This window comes from Zootoca vivipara, chromosome 10 (genome assembly GCF_965207765.1).
Source record: "Zootoca vivipara chromosome 10, rZooViv2.hap1.1, whole genome shotgun sequence".
Lineage (NCBI taxonomy): Eukaryota > Metazoa > Chordata > Lepidosauria > Squamata > Lacertidae > Zootoca > Zootoca vivipara.
In genome coordinates, this window is record NC_142593.1 from 6,195,012 (window position 1) to 6,217,443 (window position 22,432).

General features: G+C 40.4%; 2 protein-coding genes across 7 annotated transcripts in view; both read right to left on the reverse strand.

The window, feature by feature from the left end:
• LOC118076759 (uncharacterized) overlaps window positions 1–6,494 on the reverse strand; it is a 49,501-nt gene extending 43,007 nt beyond the window's left edge. For 2 of the 4 annotated variants that reach the window (XM_035099743.3, XM_060280075.2), the window contains exons 1-2: window positions 6,227–6,494; window positions 1,261–3,396 (exon numbers count right to left, since the gene is read on the reverse strand). In XM_035099743.3, the coding sequence (XP_034955634.2) occupies window positions 1,261–3,280 (2,020 nt within the window). In that variant the 5' untranslated portion in view covers window positions 3,281–3,396; window positions 6,227–6,494. The remainder of the gene's footprint in view (window positions 1–1,260; window positions 3,397–6,226) is intronic. The other 2 variants (XM_035099744.3, XM_035099745.3) reach the window with 2 other exon arrangements.
• A 3,568-nt stretch (window positions 6,495–10,062) lies between these two features.
• The window catches only part of FRMD3 (FERM domain containing 3), a 126,389-nt gene continuing 114,019 nt past the window's right edge, over window positions 10,063–22,432 (reverse strand). For all 3 annotated transcript variants that reach the window (XM_088652689.1, XM_060280078.2, XM_088652690.1), the window contains one exon: window positions 10,063–14,061. In XM_088652689.1, coding sequence (XP_088508815.1) covers window positions 13,463–14,061 — 599 coding nt within the window. In that variant the 3' untranslated portion in view covers window positions 10,063–13,462. The remainder of the gene's footprint in view (window positions 14,062–22,432) is intronic.

Sequence of the window (22,432 nt, forward strand, 5' to 3'; positions counted from 1 at the left end):
CAATAACCAGCCTGGCTTGAAACCAGCCTTCCTAAGCTTTATGCTGATCTTGATGTAAACAGTTGTTTTGGCCATGCACTCCTGCTTGTACTTCGCCTTCTTTTTCTGCCCATGCATTATTGCAGAGGCATAGGAGCCATTTCCATGATGTGACACAACCTCAAATGAACCCAGAGCTGAGTTGGGGCAGTGTCATCTAGTTCACCCCACCCAATATTGATTCCACACTATAAACATTACTAGAGTAGCATGGGACCAGGTCACTCAGAATTCTTCTGTTATTAAGTAGAATCATAACAAATAAATAATATACTGTATTGGGAAAGATATTCATTGATAATTCCCAGCATTTACTAGCCTATTTTGAGAAATGCCAATCCTTTTGCTAGGAATGGATGGATCAGTCTATTTACAGTGTGTCTCAGTTCTGCATGTGGCCAGTTCCAGGGATGTTCTGCCCCATATTATTGGTTGTTTCTGAAAAGCCACATAAAAATGTGGATTTTTAAATATTCTTTGATTATTATGAGGTGGTCAAAGGGCTGCCTCCATCTTTTTGTGAAGGTCCAAGCCACTCCAAGTGGCTAGAAAGCCCTGGGGGCTGATGAGTACATTAACAGGCAGATATCTCTTCCCCCATACAAAGTCCCTGAGAAAGGAGGCACATCATCATTAGAGCAATTTTCAAACTCATTTTGCACACACATAGTAGCCTCTGGGTGCGACAGAAGCTTAACTGAAGGCACTTAAAAGTATGACGTGCAACCTATGGAAAGTGCAATCCTATGGTGCCTGCACTAGGTTGTTTGATACAAGCCTTTGCGTAGGCTACAAGTTTTAAAACATATTTTGTGTGTTAATGGGTTTACAAACGGGTTGAAGGCTATGTTTGTAACACAGAAAACTGAGATCACACAGACTGTGTATAAATAAAGCCATTTCCATGAAATTTGGCAGATATCTACTTATATTCCATGTTCACAACAATGTAGCTATTTTGACACATTATTTTATGCCAGGCATCCCCAAACTTCGGCCCTCCAGATGTTTTGGACTACAATTCCCATCATCCCTGACCACTGGTCCTGTTAGCTAGGGATCATGGGAGTTGTAGGTCAAAACATCTGGAGGGCCGAAGTTTGGGGGTGCCTGTTTTATGCAAAAGGGAAAGAAATCATATACCTCACAATCATATACATATACAATCATATACAATCATATACATCACAATCTTGCTAGACAACATCAGTCTATTTTTACCTTTCAAAATGTGCCCATTCTCCAATTGTTTCTTTTCCACCGATAATAGATTAGATAAATGTTCAGGGCTGTTACATGAAAAAGACGACTTTGATTCCTGTTTTTCAGGAAGGCTTTGCTGTTTTATAACCTCAGAACTTTTATCCTCACAGTAGCTTAGGTCATTGTTCGTATATTCAGTAGCCTTATGTGCATACATATTACCACCCTTATGGTAGTCGAGTGCAGATATTTTTGCTTCTTTAGAAATTCCAAAATGTTGTTGACAAGAAAGAAGATTGCCACCAACCTCTTGCTGAAGCCTTTTGGACTTATTGAGATAACTCAAATAGAAGTAATATTTTGCCAAAACACTATCACTGTGATTGGGATCAAACTGGGATTTGTTATTCCAAAATAGCGTCTCATCACCATCAGCTTTTATTCTTGGGACAAGAAAATCTTCTGTATTCTTTTTAGAACCTACTACTGATTTTGCAACACCCTCAGAAATATTTTCATGTCTATCACCGTGCACATATATTGGAACTGTATTGGACTTGTGTTCTACACTATCAGTAACCTGGAGAAGAATGTCTAACAAAACGCAGTCACTACTACTGCCCAAGTAAGTGTTTTTATAACTGTGATTCAAACAGACTGAAGTACTGTTTTCTGAAGGGTTCAATAATGTGTTCCCACAGAAACTCTTAATTTGCACGTCTGGATCTTTCATCAGGAATTTAAATTCTGTTTCCCTTTCCTCTCTGCTACAGTCATTTCCATTAGATGTACTATTTGCTTGTTGTTCTGTGATATTCTTCCTTTCTAGAGTTTTATCCATCCCTAGCATAGGCTCAGATTTAAATGCATTTTTCTGATCGACGCCTTTCTTTAGAGGCTGAAAGTCTGAAATCCTATCCCTTAATGCATCTTTTTTTACTTTGAGATGAAAAGGGATGTTTCTGTCTGTAGCCTCTCCAACAACATTGGTCCCACTGGAAGCTTTAGGTTTGAGAGTCCACATGAAATCCTTGCATTTGTGTTCTTTGATCTCCAAGAGCTTTTCTGTTCCTGGATTCCATTTTTGACAAATGTCAGAATTTTTGGTGAAGGAGTGTCTGCCTTCCAGCACAGGTAAATTGATGGGTTTAATATTTTCTGCCTCAAATAAGGCATTATTGTTAAGAGGGCTTGTGTGTTCCTTGCTCTCTGGTAGTTTTAGACAATCAATCTTCACATCTGCAAATTCCTCATCTGAACTATCACTGAGAGGAGGCCAAAAAAAAGTTTTATTTTTGTGCAGGTCCACTGTAATTGTACATGAATCATCAAGTTTACACACATTATGAGCATTTAAAGAACTGGCTTCTCTTGTGCTACTATGCATTTCATCCTCAACTTCACATTCTTCTGATATCTTGGTGGAAAGCATAATATCCCTTCCTTCTCTCTCAGGCTTAGTTGCTCGAGCAGAACTATTGCAAGGAGGAGGTGATGTATTACAACATAAAAAAGCAGGAGTACATCTTTCAGCCCGCGCTGAGCTATTTTCAGAGGTTATGAAAGGATTTAAAACATGTGCATGTAATAGCTTCGTTTCCAAATCGTCAGCATTTTTATTTATGGCATCTTCACCACTGCTCTTTTGAACCACTGTATCATAATCCAAGGTAGATTTTCCAGTTTCCTGCAGGTTGTCCCCAACAACAGATGTAGCATGAAACAATTCTGCCCAGCTTGCAACCATTCTGAGTTTCTGTGTCTCAGGAATGCTTGCATCCTCAAGTAGTTGATTATCCAATTTTGATATGTAGGTACTGCTTAAACATTTTCTGTGTTTTGGTTCATTTGTGTTACTTGTTTCTTGTTCCATTCTTGGATAGCTCACTCTAGAGAGTCTCTGAATTGAATGATTTCCTTTGCTTACCAACTTGTTGGGCTGCTGAAAGCCCATTCTAGCATTAGCTACAGAATGTAATGGGACACCTCTGGCCTTGACTGAATTTGGGCTATTGGCATCACCAACAGAGCCAGACATTGTCCTTCCATAGAAAGTTAGCGCTTATGTCGTAAGAATGTCAGGTTCTGTGTACCTGCCATATCAATTTCACTTCCAGCAAAGAGTGATTCTACCTTAGGAGACAGATGCTCCATCTGTTGAAACAAACAGAGATATACATGAAAGCTTTTCTAATTATTTATTGGCAGTGCAAACAGGATAGTCCACATGGGTAAAATGTATATTCTGTCATAAATTTTATAGTCAGGGCCACCTTCTTAACTTTTGCATTTGTCTAATAGGTAGGGATCACTAACAAGACTGTAGCAAAAACCAGGCCACTGAAAATCAAGAGAGTGTCAAGCAGTCAAGTTAATAGAAAAACAAAAATTCATTGTTTATTTATTTTAAATTGTTTTAATGTCTTGTAGTGAGATGTCCTAAAAACGCAGCTGTAAGATGGCTTATCAATACCATGCATGAAAAAACGAACAATATGATGGGAAAGGGCCCAATGAATTATTTGTACAAATGTTGCGATTTTGCTGAAGCTAAGCAGATCTAGTCCTAATTCTTACCTCTATAGCCTCAACTGCTATCAATATTGCTATAACCCCATGGGGTTTATTGGACTGTGCTGTGTGTGGCTGTGTGTGTGTGTGTGTGTGTGTGTGTATTTGTTGGGAGACCCCTTAGATACATATGCAGAATTCTCTGCTACTGAGTATCACTGCTAAATGTATAGGCACTCAGCCACCAAAGATTGTTATTAGAAGCAGCAAGTAGGCATGAAACAAAATGTTTCACTGAGTCACCTATTGAATAATATAAGCTAAGAGGAACTAGGACATTCCACTATTCTCTCTCCCCTCCCCACCCCACATTTTCTTTCCCAGCTGACAGTTACATTCTGGGGCAAGGGAGCATGACAAGTTCTCAGTGGTGAGTTTGGTTTTTGTCTAAGGGAGGCTTTGGGGGGGGGGGCTTCAGGTGTTTCCCCAAAAATATTTTTGTCCTTTTCCAAGAATCAGGAATTCCCAAACAACACTGCACCCCCCCCTCTTGATTCCTAGTAGTCCCAATTCTGTTACAATCTTGTCAGCTTCATATCTGAATTAACCGTTTTCAGGATTGAGGCCCAGAAATTATTTTAAAAGAAAACTAAGCTACTTCAACTACGTAGTCAAGAAGAGAAAGACATCAGTATGGTGCAGTGGCAATTTGAGCTATGTGGAAGCTAAGTTCAGTTATGCACTTGGCCACAAAGCCAACTGGGTCATCTCGGGCAGGTCATTATCTCCCAGTGTAACTGACTAAGTAAGGCTGGTTGCTTTGACCTAAAGCACAGGTCTCCTTTTCTTGAATAAAGAAAAGGTGGGCTGTAACAAATCAAAACTGGACACATGTCTCTCATGTCAAATATAGTAATTACAGATGAACAAAATTGTGTATTCATTTTCAAAATAAAATATAGTCTCAAGCTGCCACCTAAAGGTGTAACTTGATTGTACTGCTTTATTATAATATTGTAGACAGGATATTAATTCAGTTCACTTATATTGCTTCAATATTGAGAAGGCCAGCCCATATGGGAAATAAATGTTAAGTCTAGGAGGAAGAGACAAAGATGAGGAAACAAAGACATCAAGGGGTGATTTGGAGAAGACAGGCAAAAAATAATGCGTACAGCTTGTTTTTTTCATTTCCCAGAAGGCACCAGTGACTTTTCAAAAAGAGGGTTAGATGAACTCATGTTGATGTGATTGCCTTGCGCTAATTAACAACCGAAGGCAATGAGTCCACTGTTACTTGGATCTTAAGACAGAGGGGAAAACATGTCTCACAGCATCAAAATTCCATGGTAGTGAGGCCATTGTGTGCTGTGTAAACCCTTTCCGTATGCCAACATGCTACTGTGTGAGGTTATATATAAATACAATATGCTTCAACTCCGTAACATATAAACAGGGCTTTTTTTTTTTTTAGAGTCAGAGCTCACTGGAGCTCAGCTCCGCCATTCGAAGAGAACAAGGGAGAAGTTTGTGGCCAAATCCAGCACCTCTAGCACTGTGCTGCATATATATCGAAGTTCAGTGAATGGACTCAGGCAGGGCCGGATTTAGGTTTGATGAGGCCCTAAGCTACTGAAGGTAATGGGGCCCTTTATATGTCCAGCTCTCCTTTGTCAACAATAAATTGCCACTGTTTTTTGTGTTTAATATGTGCTATATGGTAATTTATGGACCTCATAGGTATCTAAAGCCATTTGCACATAACAAAATATGTAGTTTATCAAAGTAATTGTTGGACTGAAATACAATTAAGAAGAAGTTGTATTTTATTTTTGGAAATGTACATCCAGTTTTTTTTTCCCCTTTAAAATTTTAAACGTAAACCTAAGCACTGCACTCAGGTGCTGGATCCTGCCCAGAAACTGTAATGTGCTTTTTGGAACCCTGTTTTGTGGTTTAAAGGCAGCGTTTCTAGGTCTCAGGCGAGCATAGCTGCCAAGTTTTCCCTTTTCTCACGAGGAAGCCTATTCAGCATAATGGAATGTCCCTTAAATAAAGGGAGAACTTGGCAGCTATGCAGGCGAGTTTTCCTCCAACTCTGCGGGCCCAGAAGATCCCATCTCGCCCCACGCGCGTGTCCCTCGCCAAGTTCACACCTTCACAAAAGCGGCGAATTTCTGGTGAGGCGTGAGAAATTCACGCACAGAAAATGCACGGGGCTTCTGTGAGGTTGATTCCTCTTTTTACACGAAAGGGCAGAGAGAGAGCGGCAGAAGGAAAGGACCGCTCGCCTCAGCAACTGCCGGAGAGCGGGGCGAACTAAGGGCCCGAAGGCGGGGCGAGGCCATGGCTGCATCGGTGGCTTCTCCTCTGAGGAGGAGGCGAGAGAGAAAGGGCTCCCCCCCCCCCCCGAGGGAGAAACTCTCGAGCCAACCGCGTCCCCGACGGGGGGTTACGACGAGTGGAAACGCACCTCCTCACCAAGCGGCAGAGGCCAGACTCCCGGGGCCGCCGCGCCGCGCCTGGGAAGGGCGGGATGCTCCTTTTCGGCGCAAGTCGCTCAGCGCGGGGCTCCGTCGGGGGAGAAGTTCGCCCGAGTTCGCGAGGCAGCCCCGTCCCGCGCGGCGCCTCTCCAGCCCGCGACCCGCAGGAGCAGCGAGGGAGGGAGGGAGGCTGCGGGTGGCGCCTCAGCCGCCTCCTTCTGCCTGCGGCGCGGGGCTCTTGTCCCCGTGGAAACCGACCGCCGGGGGTGGAGTCGGCAAAGCGGGCGCGAGGCGGGAGCCTCCAGAGAGGGACGTCGGGTTTTTCCCTCAGCGCTTCTCGATTCAGGGGCGCCAAGCGGCTCTCCCCGTTCCTCCCCGCGACGGTTTCGCGCGGTCCTTTCCCGCGAAGCAGTCGCCAGCTCGAGCCCGCTCCGGAAAGGGGGTCGTCGAGCTGCCTTGGCATATGGCGCAGGGGAGCCGCCACCGCCGGGCCGTTCTGTCGCTTCGCTGCCGGGGCGCCGCCAAATCCCCTGGGAACACATTGGACTTTCTTGCGAGTTCGACTTGCGGAGGAGAGGGAGGCTCGAGGGGCTTCGAGGAAAGGGAATAACACCGGCACTGTCCTGCTGGCTCCACTAGGAGGCGCCCTGACCCTGACAAAGAAAATGAGCTTGCTTCTTCCACTTTCTTGACGCTCATAGCAGTTGGGTGAGAGAGTTACGCCTTGCATAACTTGTCTACATCTGTAACACGCACACACACCCCAACTAAAATGCCCCAGATGCCTCAACCCTTCCTCCAACCCCTTGAGTATTTTGCTTACCCTGTTCTGAACCTTTTCCAGCTCTCTGGGCGAGGCAACCAGAACTGGACATGGTTTTGTTGCACAATGGCAGTATGAGATGGACAGCTTTCATTTTCGGTCTTGCCCCTGTAAGACTTCGTCTAATATCTCCAAATTATAGGAAGCATGAATGGGAGAGGTGCTCAGTGGCTCAATTTTTATATATTTTTAACCTTTGATTGCCATTACTGTCAGAAATGCCTCCACCATAGACGGCTGTGCTTCCTTATTTTGAACCCAAGGGCCCTGGAGTCCTACATAAAGACTGGCTGTAGTAGTGCACAAATACTTAAATTAATGAACATGACTAAGTTAAGTCTATTAATTTCACGGGGTCTCTTCTGAACAAACCTTAGTTGAACACCCCTCTCCAGTTTCTGTTTATTTATGTGGGAGTTCAAGCTTCAGCTTAAATTCCAAAACAAGTGCAGACACCAGTATTTTTCTCTATATAATCTGCTGTAGACTATGTAATCTATGTATCCAATATTTCCACAGTAAGATTGTCCTTTGCAATTTAAGCCATTGTTGCTAGTAGTCACAGCGTCAAGCTATTTTACTTTAGTTGTTCCACAGACATTTCAGTGATTCGCCAAAGACAGTGTGTTTCTTTTACAATCCCTATCTGTGTGTTTGTTGCCTGCATTTTTAAAAGCTGGTTTCAAAATAATGTTGGGGCAGGTAGCTTTGTTTTTCTCTTATTTTTCTAAGTGGGGAGGACCCATAACTGAGGGGTTCAGCCCATGCTGTGCATATAGGTTTCCCAGTCAACCCCTGCATTTCTAGTTAAAAGTATCACAGGCTGCAGGCCTGGAGAGATTTCTGCTTGGGTTCTTGTGAAAGCCTCGAGCCACAGGAGGCAACATTGGGCTGGATGGATTGACCAGTTATCCCTGTTTAAGGCAGTCCATACTATCACTGGACAATGTTTTAAGTGTGTTAAAAGTGTGGCACTTACTATAACAACTTCACGGTGAGTACCGGCACCGTTTTTTCTTTTAAAAAAAGCACTGATGGTCAGTAGCAAATTCCGTATGTGCTGCTGCTCTTGTGACAATGCCAATTGCTGCTGACCAACTGCAGATGCCCAGTCCATGCATACAGTAACGCTTGCTCATATCAGCCAGTGCTTTTTTTCTATATATAAAAAAGTTTAGGGGTACTCTCATTTTCCTACTCATATTGAAATACTGCCCCTCGATGAGGCCAAACTTAGATTCACAAAATGTTTAGGAGTATGCGTACCCCTGTTCCCCCCCCCAGAAAAAGCACTGATATCAGCACATATCTATGCATGCTTAGAGCCGATCCTGCAGAGAAGAATGTGTTGTACGAATTAACTCCGAAATACAAAATGTCGAAATTGTATGTGTACCAAATTCCAATTCAGATCATTAAGGCTACAAAACTAAACCCCCTTGGGAATAATTGATCTCAATGGGACTTTTCTTTAGAATAGACATGAATAGGATTGCAGTTAGTTTATTATGGTTGCCTAGTACTGGGTGATCTGGACTGCCTCTGTTCCATCCCTTGCCTTATCCCTATCACCTCAGAGAAGTTGAGGGAAGGGTCATAGCTTAGTGGTGGAACATCTTATTTGCATGCAGAAGGTCCCAAACCCTGATATCTCCATGTAGGATTTATCAAAAAATCATCCAGATCCTAATTTTCAAATTAGCCAGAGTTTTTATTAAGGGTTTATAATTGCCTAATACTGTATATTAATCCAGGATGACTCTTGGTACTGTATTCATAATGGATGTTATGTTAGTCCTGTGACTGTGATTGATTATAACCTGCCCTGGAACCTGCTGGTGAAGGCTGGGTAATAAATGTAATCAGCATCCATTGGACAAGGATTATGCTAAAAAGTCAGAAGATGGCACTGACTCATCATTGTTTGGCTTCACATGATGCTTTCATGATGAAACAAAATTCCTGAAGTGGAACCACCCCCATTTTACAAAGACATATTCTCTTGATTCTTCTCTAAACATTTTAAGTATGATAACTAAAACCATGAGTGGTTCATTGTCAGGATGCCATTGCCAAGTATAGCTAACTCTCAAATACTGATACATATTACTTTTAGCATATTTTCTCCTAGGGCACCAAAGATCGATGGGAGGGTAGAATGGATGGGGATCTATGCATGCTATTTAGAAGGAACTCTGGATGTAATAAATATAAATAGGTATCTACTATATATTTTGGAAAGTGTTGTTTCTTTGCCTGTTCCCTGTGGGTTTTCACACCTCTTAAGCTATCGAGCAGGTTTTGCATGATAGTTCCTGGGATCAAGGAACAGGTTTTTCTCATTGTTTGGATGCCATTTTGAATCAAGATGATGGACTGAACCTTTCAGAGCTGCACAGATTCTAACCACAGGTTTCAAAATTGCACTGATTTTCTTTCTTGCTAGAATTCCCAAGCAATGCTGGCCACTTTCTATTAGTTATAAATAAAGAAGGTTCCAAAGCGAGTTCGTCATGCATGCTATACATAGGGCCAGCCCCATCACCGTAAGCTCTGTGCAAGGATTTACATTTGCGCAATTGAGTTTTCCTTCCTCTGCTCCCCCCACGAGCCCCGCACAGCCCCCCAAATTGGCTCAGGGTGTATGTCAGAGGAACCCCCAGAGGAACACAGGGGGAGGAGAGGGGAATCATTCTACCTGGAAAGCGCAGATGGAATGATTTGAATAAGTTGGGCGGCCGTTTCTGAAATATAGTTAACATAATTGCCATGAATAATATGGTGTGAGTTTAATTTCATTTAGGTGTAGATTTATTACAGTCTCACTCTAAATACTGCTGTTGTAACAGCCCATGTCACGATGTCAGTACTGGAAGATCCAACGGTCAGCACACCTAATCCTATGCCCCATGCTGGCATATCAAGTCTGAGGACTGTGCCATTAATGTGTTTTCCCCTCTAAATGTGATGATTATGATACAAGCCATAATAATGCAGCTACTCTCCTTCTGCAAAGAACTTTATTGCACAATAAGGAGCATAACATTTAAGAATGGCTTTTTTTAAACATACTTTTATTAGGGACTCCTGTCATTATAGTAACATATAAAACAATCAAGATGTTGACATAGAAATGTGAACTTTACAAAGATAAGGCCCAGGTTTACAGGTACATTTCCCCCTAGATTTTTGTGTGTGTTTGCATTTAACGAAATAAACCCTATTTAATTCATCCCAGAGTTGTGTTTATAAATATTAGACAAATCACAAAATAGATTTCAAGTACATAATGTTTTACAATATATTCCAAGCACAGACAGAAATACACAATACTGTACCTATGGACTCTTCATATGCCAGACATTTCCAGTACTGGAAACAAGATTTTGCTTCAGTCTATGCAGTACATGCTGTTGATTATATACACACTCTCCCAGCTTCTTGGTTCTCTCTGTTATGTAGAAAAGGTGTGTCCATAATTCCATAGAATTCACCTTGGGAAAGCTCTACAGGATCAAGGATGTGTATATACATCTAGACATTCATGTACAAGCACTTGCATCTTCTACGGTAACCCTACATGTGTCCTTATTGCACAGTCCATTCTCTGAGGTAATCTGTTCCTCATGCAACCCAACCCTCCCCTAATCAAATCATACAAACAAATGTTTCTAATGTTCCTGGAGCTCTATGACATCAACAAGACTACATTTTAGAAGCCAGGAACTTAAGTGATTATAATTAAGGGGCTCAGTAAATTTATATATCTGTAGGACTCAGAATAGAACTTGGTTTTATTTTAGTACACTATATGCAAAGTCTGTATCGCCAAATTCTATCACCATAGTGGCTAAAATGTGTCCTAAGTGGATTTCTGTTTCAACAGAAAGGATTCAGCTAGGAGTTGTTAAAGAATGGTTAAAGAATTAAATATGCACTAAAAACTATTAATCAGCAACTGTTTGCAATGGAACTGACTGTTTAGGAGAGGCAGAGAACAGCAGATAGTTACTGTTGAGAAAATGTTATTAAAAGGTTATTCTAAAAAGATGTCTGATACCTTTTAAAGGGATAGGGGCCAAGCAAATGTAAATTGCCCCCCCCCCTCTAAAGTAGCCAGCTGCACAAAAAGAGGAAACAAATTGCAGTTTTACCTCCTGATCCAACAGCTACCGGTACTTACATTCTCTGGAGCTCGAGAATATACATGAAGCTTCACCAGAGTGCCTGATGTTTCCCCAGGAAAGAATCATTAAACCTTCATTGGGCAAATTACAGACACCATCTGATGTGCAGTTGAGCACCCATGGGTTGCAGATGAATAAGAAGGGCTTAATCACGTTCAGTTGTGACTTAGATTGTGCTGCTTTCACATGTTAAACATCATTCACACTCTTCATGGATGAAACACTATGAAGGCTCAACTGGTTAAATGATACACAACAACATTATAACCTTACCACAATAGGTTGTTGTGAGGGGAAATGATTTTTAAAAATTGAGTACTTTATACACTGATAAATTCCACATAAATCATAAATAGCAGCAATTCTTACAGCAGTAATGGAACTAATGTGTTTTTCATACTGGCAGAAAATCAGTCTTTTGGCTTCAAGAGTCCTGCAATTGATACAGTTGGATACAGGGGGAGAATCCTGTATCAGGATATCCAAACTGGAGAATACAAAATATTTTTGTTTTTTGTTTTTCAAAGTTGGGCACTGGGACTTACTGATCTTCTCTACACACGTGAGGTTTTATGCATTTATAGCCTCTTAGCAGTACTTGGAGCTACACAGGCGCAAAACCTCCAGCACATCAAGACAACAAAGATAACCACACACCACTGTCATAGGGACACATTTATGAGTGAACTATGTGCATCCATTGTCACTTATATTAGGTAAGAGAGTTAGCATGCACAAGAAATAATAGCATAAAATGGTGACTCGGGATTATCATGGTCAAACAGTAATGAGTGGGATCAAGAACTAAGAACCTCTGGGATACATCATGATTAAATAGCAATAAAAGGAATCAAGAACTAAGAAAATCATCTTTAGATGCTTGGGATTCAGGGGGGTAGGATGCATTTCATAAAGTCTGTCTCTGTTTTCAGAGACCAGTGTATTTTAAAGTTCTATATATTTAAGTAGGCCTACCTAGACTTTTTGTTTTTTTATATCTGCATGTTTCTGTGTTATGTACAACAATCTACAGTTAATCCCTAAACCTCTTACAGAACTGTACTTCCACTGCCCTGCAAAGACCCTTCATTACCATTGAGTCAAGTGCTGAACCACAGGAATAGCTGAACTGTCATCTTATGAAAAGTACTTGCCTCTCTTCAGCTTTAGAACTGCCAGCACAGAACTACACATTATACGTTATGCATTTGGAAAGCCAATATATCTGGCAGCTGACGTGATTGCAGGGGCGATAGAGATTTGCTGGGCAGGATCAATGAACAGAAAGAAGAGCTTAATTAAAGATTCTCTCCTGCATATTTTCCCTCTAGGCTGTTTTCCCATATAGCTGGGCATCTCCGAGTCTTGGAGCCTACCAAGGTGGGAGAGCATAAGAAAATTACCATGGTACAAGAGAGAACAGTTGGGCATAAGAAGGCTTAAGCCCTTCTTTCTGCCAGTTAATTCAACCCTGCAAGAAACCCCGACATTGCCATTATAAGGGAATTCCATTTTTGTTTTACAATGTGTAGTTTGGACCTTAGAAACATGGACTTGTCATTTCAACTCTATCTAGCAGACCCTGCCTACTTTCCCCCTCATCTACTCACCATCTTGTGCAGATGTCTGAGAACCTCATTCTTCAATCTTTTTAAAAAAACTTTGCTAAAACATTTTTTAAAATCATGACATGCCTTTGTGCATTTATTTTAGTAATCTGTACACTTAAATATATTCAGAAGTTGACTTTGCTAAAAATTTACCAAAATTTTGTAAACACATAAAAATATTTTTTTTAATGAAAATTCAAACCAAGAAAGAAAACCTCAGCAATCAACATTGCTTGTATAGGCATTGGTTAGTGGAGATTGTTTCACTAAGGAGTATATTCAAACGCATCACCCTCTTTTTGTCGCTAATTAAATTTAGTACATCATGGCTTGTAATGGTAGAGCTGATAAATTTCTGTTCTATTCAGTCATTGATAAAAACAAGCAAGAAAAAAATAACTGCTTTTTGGTTACTGAAAGGCCACCATGTAGCTAAATCAATAATTCAATTCTGAAAAGGAAACTTAAGAACTTCATAGGTCCATTATGGATTAAAAATGAAGAACTACTTGCAGATGGCCTTAAATATGTTTATGAGCACCTAGCACTGACTGAAATTCACTAGTTTTGAATATAGCCCTTAGTCATGTCGCATATTCTTAATGTTTAGGAGCTGCCAAGCAAATGGCTAACAAAGTCTACTTTGCAGGCCACCCAATGCCTAAGAGGACAGTAATATTCAATGTGAAACTGCCGAAACTCTGGAGTCTGGCGGATTTCATGGAGGAAGGAGATATCAAGATCTGATTCCAAGAGCACAAGTAGAAGAGGGAAAACAACCAGCATTATTCCAAGCCCAACAATAAGAAGTCTAGAAAAACTCTTCAGAACAGCATTTATCTTCATGTTGCCCATCAAAAAGTTATAGCTCCACCTAAGTGCTTTCCTGGCTTCTTTCAGCTCCTCCTCTTCTGCAACCAAAAAGGCATTTTCATCTGCCTCCAGTTCCTCAAATGAATCTGTATCTTCTTTTTCATGATCTGCCCTTGGGGAGGTTTGAAAAAGCAGATCAATCTCCGCATCATTAACAGGAGTGGGGAGCAAGCTGCTACTTGGATTGTACATCAATTCTGATATTGTTAAAGGCTCTTCCTTGATTTTCTCATCCTCCTCGATAGAAAGATCTGAACTATCATCTGCCTCCTTAGCAGGAGAGTTAGATATCATAGGTATTGATACATCATCTTCTTTGGGCAGCTGGATACCTATAAAATAGATTAAAAATAGACTATTTAAGCTCTCAATGAAACATTTCAAAGAGATGTTAACAAAAAATAATAATACAAGAAAGTTTCCAGAAACAAGTGTTCATAAAATGAAAAATGACTGAACTCAAAATTCAAACTTACATGAATGGAACTTCTTAACTTTTCAACTCAATCTTTTGTGATATGTATATATTAGAATATTTAAAAAATCAAAATGCAAATCGACATTTTGCAAACTTTGAAGGTAATGTTAAGTTACTGCACAGTTTACAGCAACCATAGTTTTGAAATCAAGCAGTTCTTTGTATTATCAGTTGCATTCAACATATATCTGCTGAAAAATGTGTGATAATATGCAGCATTAGTTTAGCACAGGCATCCCCAAACTAGGGCCCTCCAGATGTTTTGTCCTACAACTCCCATGATCCCTAGCTAACACGACCAGTGGTTGGGGAAGATGGGAATTGTTGTCCAAAACATCTGGAGGGCCAAAGTCTGGGGATGCCTGGTTTAGCATCTGTTGGTTACAATATATACATATAAAATAGATATTCTCTCAACTTTATGATACTGTATCTCGGGAGAGAATAATAAATCACTGTTCCATGTGAAAAGATACTACATAATACAGTGTTGTGTGCAACAAAACATTAAGGTCGTACTTCTGCCTTTTAACTTCAAACCTGACCTGACTGAAAAGAGTTCTATGAGTAAGGGATCTGATAAAAAGGCTATTTAAAAAGAAACTTTAAATAAACTTCTTCCTTGTTATAAGATTACCAGTATACATCTCTGTGTAGAGACTATTGTTAGAGGAGTGCCTTCGACATGAAAAAAAGGTGAATCAAAATATTACATATGTTTTTCTTAAAGAACACATGTATGAATGAATGCAACTCTGACTGAACTTCGAAGGAGCAAACACTGTTTTCTGCATTTGGCCACCAAAGAAGATCAAGAAGTTGAAATGTGTCTGCCAATCTGAATTTTATTCCATAAAGGTTACATTTCAGTGTGATCTGTAATCCCGCTAGCAATATGTTTAAAATGTAACAATATACCTCTGCTGTAAGATTTTTAGGGGAAATTATTTGTTTAGTTTTGTAAATATTTCAATAATTGTGAATTTAAATAAATCTTTATAGAACTATTTGATATCAACATACTTTGGTTATTTTTCACTTTAGCTTTTACATTTTCCCCTTCAACATTGTGTCTGCATCATGTCTTAGCTATTTTCATTAGTACCATGAAAACGGTACTCGTCCCATATACCTTCCCACCCCCATCATGCCCTCTTGCACATTAGGCTAGACAGTAGGAAAGAAGAAGAAAGCTCAAAAGCAAAGTTCAAGAAATCAAAATTCATTGAAAGCTCTGTTTTTTGGTATCAAACTTCTTAACACTGCTCCATTTGAATTAATTATGGAAGAGAAACATTAAACTCAGATAAGCACTAATAGAAAGCACACCAAAAGCAATTAAAATCTCAGATTGTATTGTCTACATTCATTCACTAGTCATGAACTGCAGAAACACTGTCTCAATCTCAGCTTCTGCAAAAGAAATATTTAGACTCCAACTGCGGAGAACAGGGTTTTTTTCCCCCAGATGAAACTGAGGTGAAGCAACTGCATGACCAACTATGCTGTGCATAAATTTGGCAGAATTCCTAGATCCTATCATCAGTTACCATTCCTAAATGATTAACATGACATCAAGGTTACAAATGTGCCCCCATGTAAACATGATGAATTACTGTTCTTTCAAATCAGTTATCTGAGTATGCACAGTACAATGCGGGGGGAATAATTATTTTCTGTTTTGTTAGGCTCAGAATGCCATTTATACAAATGCAGCTATTTAGACGGTGAAAGAGGAGAATAGATAGTGAAACAAATAAACTTTATGCGAGATGTTGCAGGTCCTAAGTCAAAATTCATTTTCAAGTACAGTGGTACCTCGACTTACGAAGACGATCCTTTCCACGGACGTCTTCGTAAGTTGAGGTTTTCGGATGTCGAAGTGCGCGGTCGGCGCAGGCGCAGAATGGCGTGCACAGCAAAAAGACTTCCAGTGTTGTCGACTTCGGAAGTCGAAACCTTCGGAAGTCGAAGCGTTCGGATGTCGAGGTATGACTGTACTTAATGATCACTTGAGTTACGTTTTCCCAATGTACAAAAGCTATGCTTTTCAACTGTTTCTACACTTTCTTCAGCTGTAAGAAGAGACAGCACTCTAACACTTGTCTTCCGTATTGCTCTGTGATCAGAACAAATCATGGTTGATTTGAAACCAGAACAAAACTTTGGTTACAGCTCATGGTTTGTCTGGATTGAGATAAATCACAAGCCAGGGTTCCGTGAGTGCACTATGCCAAACCATGGCTTAAAGCACAGCACCAAACACATTGCAAAGTGACCACACTCTTCTCCCGGGAAGCCTACACATTCATGCTAAATCATAGTTTGGTTTAATGTTATGTGCAAACTAGTTCAGTGTGTATCACTCTTTCTTTACTACCTGCCCACTCTCCTCCTTGCCATTTCCCTCACTGTCCTTCCACTCTAGTCTCTGGGGTGGAGACAATTGACAATTTCATCCATGTTCTTCTCTGGCCTGTGGGTGAAACTGACAAACTCCAAAGAAAGCCTTATCAGCGTATTCCCCCCCCAAAAGGATAGAAATATGTATACCAGTGTCAGTGTGAATATATAGGCCCACATGTCCATTTCAAGGGCAAAAACACACTGCTGAAAATGATAATATTTTTTTTTCAACCACATCAGGTTGAAACCACATTCAGGAGACCAGAGCAAGGGAGAGTGAAGGAAATGACTGATGTATTTAAAGCCTATAACTGATGCTTTCCGAAGACGTGTCAAATTTACAGAGCCACAGTTTTCCCCAAATGTATACAGTTCTATATGGAGAAAGAAGCAGAGAACTAATAAAGCATTTCAGGCAGAATGCATCTCTTCAAAGGTAAAACTGCAGTAGGAAGATTGAAGTGGAACTGTACATGCATTTTTCTACCTGCAATACCATAAATTAAAATATTATGCAGAGTCATTGAAAATTGCATTTCTTTTTTTTAAATAACTTTATTTTATACAATAAATTATACAAGAAATAGAAAATTGCATTTCTGTTACACACACACCACAGATTCATCCATCATTTAAATGGCACATGTGAAACTGAACTTATAACTTATCTCAGAATGGCTGCTGACCTAGATGTAAATTCTCCTACTATCATTACATCTTCTCATTGTCTAAAACATTTTCTGTAGTCACACTGGTACTTTGTGCAGCAACAGTTTCATTTGGCTTTCATCTTGAGATTTCAAACTTTTCTGTACCTGATATAGGCATATATGCATTCTCAGCTGTTTCATGCGCAGCAAAACAGCAATTCTTAATTCCCTGCATAGTGACGTAGTTGATGAAGCATTAATAACCACCATGTAGTGCATTCTACCACCAACACTGCTTTTCCGTAGATGAATTGGCAGAATTGTGCTTATCCAAACACCATTTCCTATAAATTGAATCCAGACTTAGCACCCATGATATTCCACCTCCTTATGGGGATGTGAGATACTGGCGCTTAGTGGGCAATGTTCTCCATTAGCAACCAGCAGTAGTGTAGCATCAGAATTCTCCACCTTTGTTACAATGACCTTATTTAAGGTGTGAGTGGGAAACAATTTGCTGCTGGCAGTATATGTGAGATCTTTTCTAAAGAGATACTGACAGCTGCAATAGGGTGCCATGTGTGCTTGCCTGACTCATGCAACCCCAGTAACTGTATATGCTTTGATGGGCCAGATATCAGATACGGGAAATACCTGTGGGATTTTTAATCAACAACAATGGATGGATAGAGGATTCTAGACACATTCACTGAGGAAGAGGCTAGCTCCATCTGACACCCCAGGCATCCCAGAGCACTTCTCTCAGCACCTGATGGACTTTGCTGGTCTCTCTAAAACAGGCATGGCCAAACGTGGCCCTCCAGCTGTTTTGGGACTACAATTCCCATCATCCCTAGTCCTGTTAGCTAGGGATTATGGGAGTTGTAGTCCCAAAACAGCTGGAGGGCCAAGTTTGGCCATGTCTGCTCTAAAAGGAGCAGGAGTTCTGGGACCAAAACTGAACTGCCCTCCCTAAAGTGGCCTTCAGAGCTTCTGCTCTGCTTACATGGTAGCCTTTGGAGAGAGTTGAGGATTGCTTGGTTGTTCCTTCTCTTTCTTTTGAGATGATGATGATGATGATGATGATAATCCTCTCCTGCTTTGATCAGATGTTGCTTCCTTTATTTGGAGTGCTCTTGCTGCTGTTTTTATCATTTGAAATATGCTTTTATTGTTGTAATATGGTTCTTTGTTACTGCAAACTAATGTGGTTTCTGTCTTAAGAAGAAGCAGGTGGATTTTATTCAGTTCCACAATAAACAATATTTACAACCCTGATATTTTAGGCTGCCATTCAAACCTCCCCTGCCTGGGTTTATAGGATGACGCCCTGCCACTGATGGAAGCAGAGGCAGATGGCGGAGGCAGTAAGACTGCTAAGACAGTCTAGAGCTGGTGCAGCAATCAGATCCAGACTGGGCTCAATGCTGTCATGTGATGGCAGTGAGACTAGTTTAACTCCTCCCCACCTTCAAAATGCCCTGTTTCAAGATCTTCTGGTGATAAATCTCCAGTGGGCATCTCACTGACGGCACTCCTGCCCGCATGTTTTGTGGGCCAAAGGGGGAGTGCATAGTAGAATGTGTGTGTGTGGGGGGGGGGTTAACCCAGAAGAAACGGAGGAATACCTCCAACCAATCTAATATCAACACCCCCAGCCTGCTGCAAAGGAGGCTGGATTGCTCTGTTACATAATGACAAGAAACAACACCAGTGCTTTAATTTGACCTGCAAATTTGTTGGGTTGGTTTTAAAAAATAAAAAAAATAAAAACGTGTTACAATTAATTAATTAATTAATACTTTCTTTTTAAAATATCTCTTAGCTTTGGCGAACTACATTTGACAAAATCTGAATTTTGACTAAGATCATGAGTTTTGTCTTGTTTTGTTTTTACAAAAAAGTAAAACATCACAGTGATTTTAATATTATTCCATGGAGATTAAAACATCCTAGACTTCATCACCTGTATTTTTCCCACATATAGACTGTAATGTTTTTGAAAATCTTTTTGCTATTTCTCAACTCAAAACTGTCTTCTCAATGTCATGCAATTTTAGGATGTTAGTATTAGTTAATCTTTCTGTGAGAGTTTTGTTTTCAGCACAAAATTAAAGTTTGTAGCTCTTTGTGCTTGGTTGTATAGAATTCCAAATAGTTTGTTGAATTCATTTTCTTAGATTCATAGTTCTGTATGTAAATTTCAAAAATAACTTTTTTAAAAAACAAAACTTTATATCAATACTCAACTACTCAAGTAGTTGGGTTGAATGATGATTTCATTTACTCCTGAATCGCCTCACTGAGAAGCGATTACTTCTGAAACTTTTGGGTGATATTTTAAGTCAATTGATTTCAATGTATCTACTCTGAGTATGCCTTTAATATCAACCCACCCACACACACTTCTCCTATCCTATTCTGTGTCAGATTTTTTGGGAGGAGGGGGTTTCTGTTCAGATGTTAATACTATAGCTTACTGCACACAAAATGTGGACCTATGACAAACTGAAGAGAGGAAAGCAGACTTTTCTATTCATAAAACAACTAAGCAAAATTGCACTTCAACTTACCAGCACTTGTAGCTGTGATCCGAGACCCATGTCTCAGCAGGCGAATGCACACATCTTTGCTACAATGGTTAACCATTCGCAAATGAATACTTCTCCTGGTCTGGATTTTTACTAGGCATTTCACCATATTGAATAATTGGTGTATTTTCTGTGACAGCCTTATGAACTAGTCACCCATACTGGACGTGACCTTTGCTAAGTTTCCACTGCGTTCAGCTTGGGAGAGTCCTGCTGAATGAATCAAATAACAGGCTTCGAACACGGCCAATAGAAATAGCCCACCAGAGAACAGAGTAGAAGGCTATTTTTAGAGCTTTCCAACTGTCTTATAGTACACAATACAATTAACTTCAAATACCAACCATTTCCTTAGCAGTTGCTAGTAAACAGCTGCACCGCACATACCAGTCTAAAGCCCTTAAACTAGTTTATTGCACGATCATGCAAAGTAGCAGGTCAACAGGCAGTAAAAGTTCACAACTCTAATGTTTAAGCACTGTAAAAGCAAATTGTATTGACCTCTCAAGCATTCTAACTAAGCAGCAGGCTCTTATTTTTCTTTAATTGTTATTTCAAGCTTCTGTTGGTAAGGTATAATGAACAAAGAAATTAAAAGGTTGCATTTAATCACTGAAATGTTAGAGAAACCATTGTGACTTGAATATTTGCAGGTTTTCCATTGCCGTGATTTTTGGTACAGTAACCATATTTAAGGGTTTAAAGTGGGCTGTGCTGTGTTGACTGTTTACTAGCAACTGCTAAAGAAAAGGCTGGCATCTGAAGTATATTATATTGTGCAGGAAAAAAAATGACCTGTACAAAGTTAAGAGTGATAGCAAAGCACCCAGGACGTGGCTGTGACATCAGCTACATTTCCTAGGGCAAACCCATACAGGATTGTAGAGAAAGAACTAATCTACAATGGACAGAAATTCTGCTCTAGTTCTTGTTGTCAGGCCAAACTATTGACCACAAAGGGGTTGGATATGTAAAAGTAAAGTAAATGTAAAGGACCCCTGGATGGTTAAATCCTGTCAAAGGTGACTATGGGGTGTGGGATTCATCTCGCTTTCAGGCCAAGGGAGTTGGCATTTGTCCACAGACAGCTTTCTGAGTCATGTGGCCATGATGACTAAACCACCTCTGGTGCAATGGGACACCATGATGAGTGCCAGAGCACACTGAAACACTGTTTACTGAGATGCCCATCCCTTCAGCTCTGTATGTGAAACTAACACGAGGAGTGACAAGCACACCAAGTTCCAATCTGCACAAGTTGGAAGGCAAGGTTCTGAAGTGATGACCTCTTGTAATCATGGATGTTCCCCGTGTGATTAAGAACCCTGGGCTCCAAATCTCTATGGGCAAGGGGTCTTTGACCCTCCCGATAAAATATTTGAGCGCCCCCCCAAAAAAGTTGATGGGCATTGCCATTCATGTGATTGATTATGGGGGAAGGGCTTACCTGCCCCCGCCCTCCAATATTTTATTGAAGTTGGCACCCCTGGTTGTGAGGATGAGGGAGAACCACGTATGCCACCTTAAGTTCCTATGAAGAAAAGTGGAACATATAGTCCAATAAATAAATAAAGTTTGGCAAGAGGTAAGACATTAGGAAGCAAGCACACTCTGAAGAGTTGATGCTTCTTGTATAGCTGAAGGCAAAAATCTGGCCGGGGTAAAATACAGCAGAATCTGGGGCCATCTGTGTGTCCCATCTGTCAATTGTTATGCTGAGACATTGAGAGTTTAGGGGAACTGCAACTAGAAGTGCAAAAAGAATAGAATGAGTCTCCTGGAGAGGATGGCATCACCATGGTAGGATACAGGTGTTGTGCGTAGGGATGGGGGAGGAATTTGAACCTACCTAATTTACACTTTCCAAAACAATAAGCAAACCGAAATGCAGCCATCCTTCAAGATTCACACTTTTTTGAATTTTGCAGTGCAGATTTCCAGTCAAGTAATGTGTACAAAAATGCATGTACTAGGGTAAACAGTAGATAAAAATGCATATATTAGTAATATTTACAATGTGTTACATTAGGAGATATTGCCTGGTAAAAAAAATAATGCAGAGCAGGCAGAATTGCTTTGAAAAATGTGTATATTAGGAGGAATTTGCTGAAGTGCTTTCACAAGGACTTTAAAAGAAACTGTAATCTTACATGGAAATGTGAAGAACCAAACTGAAACTTAAAAAACTTTAAAACTTAAGGTTTTAAAAATGAAAATCTGAAAGGAACTGAAACTGAGGGATTTGCCCATCGGTAGCTTCAGGCAGAAAGTCTTGGGTGTAATCACCAGAATCTCCTGGAGAGACTAGAGATAAAACCTAGAGAGCCATTCCCAAATAGTTTAATAGGACAATGCCAGCTTGGAATGCGGCAGCTTCCTATGTTCTTATGAATGATTCTATCTCAAAAGAAAAGTTAATAAGGGTCAGGTTAGATGTAGAATGAAGAGAGGTGGTTAATGTTTGACTCAAAATTATCATGTTGTCCACAATCCATCAGACAGAACCAATGCCATTTTTGCAAGTCAGCAAAAGACATGTTGATTCTCACAATTTTGTTTACTATGCATACCATGTTCC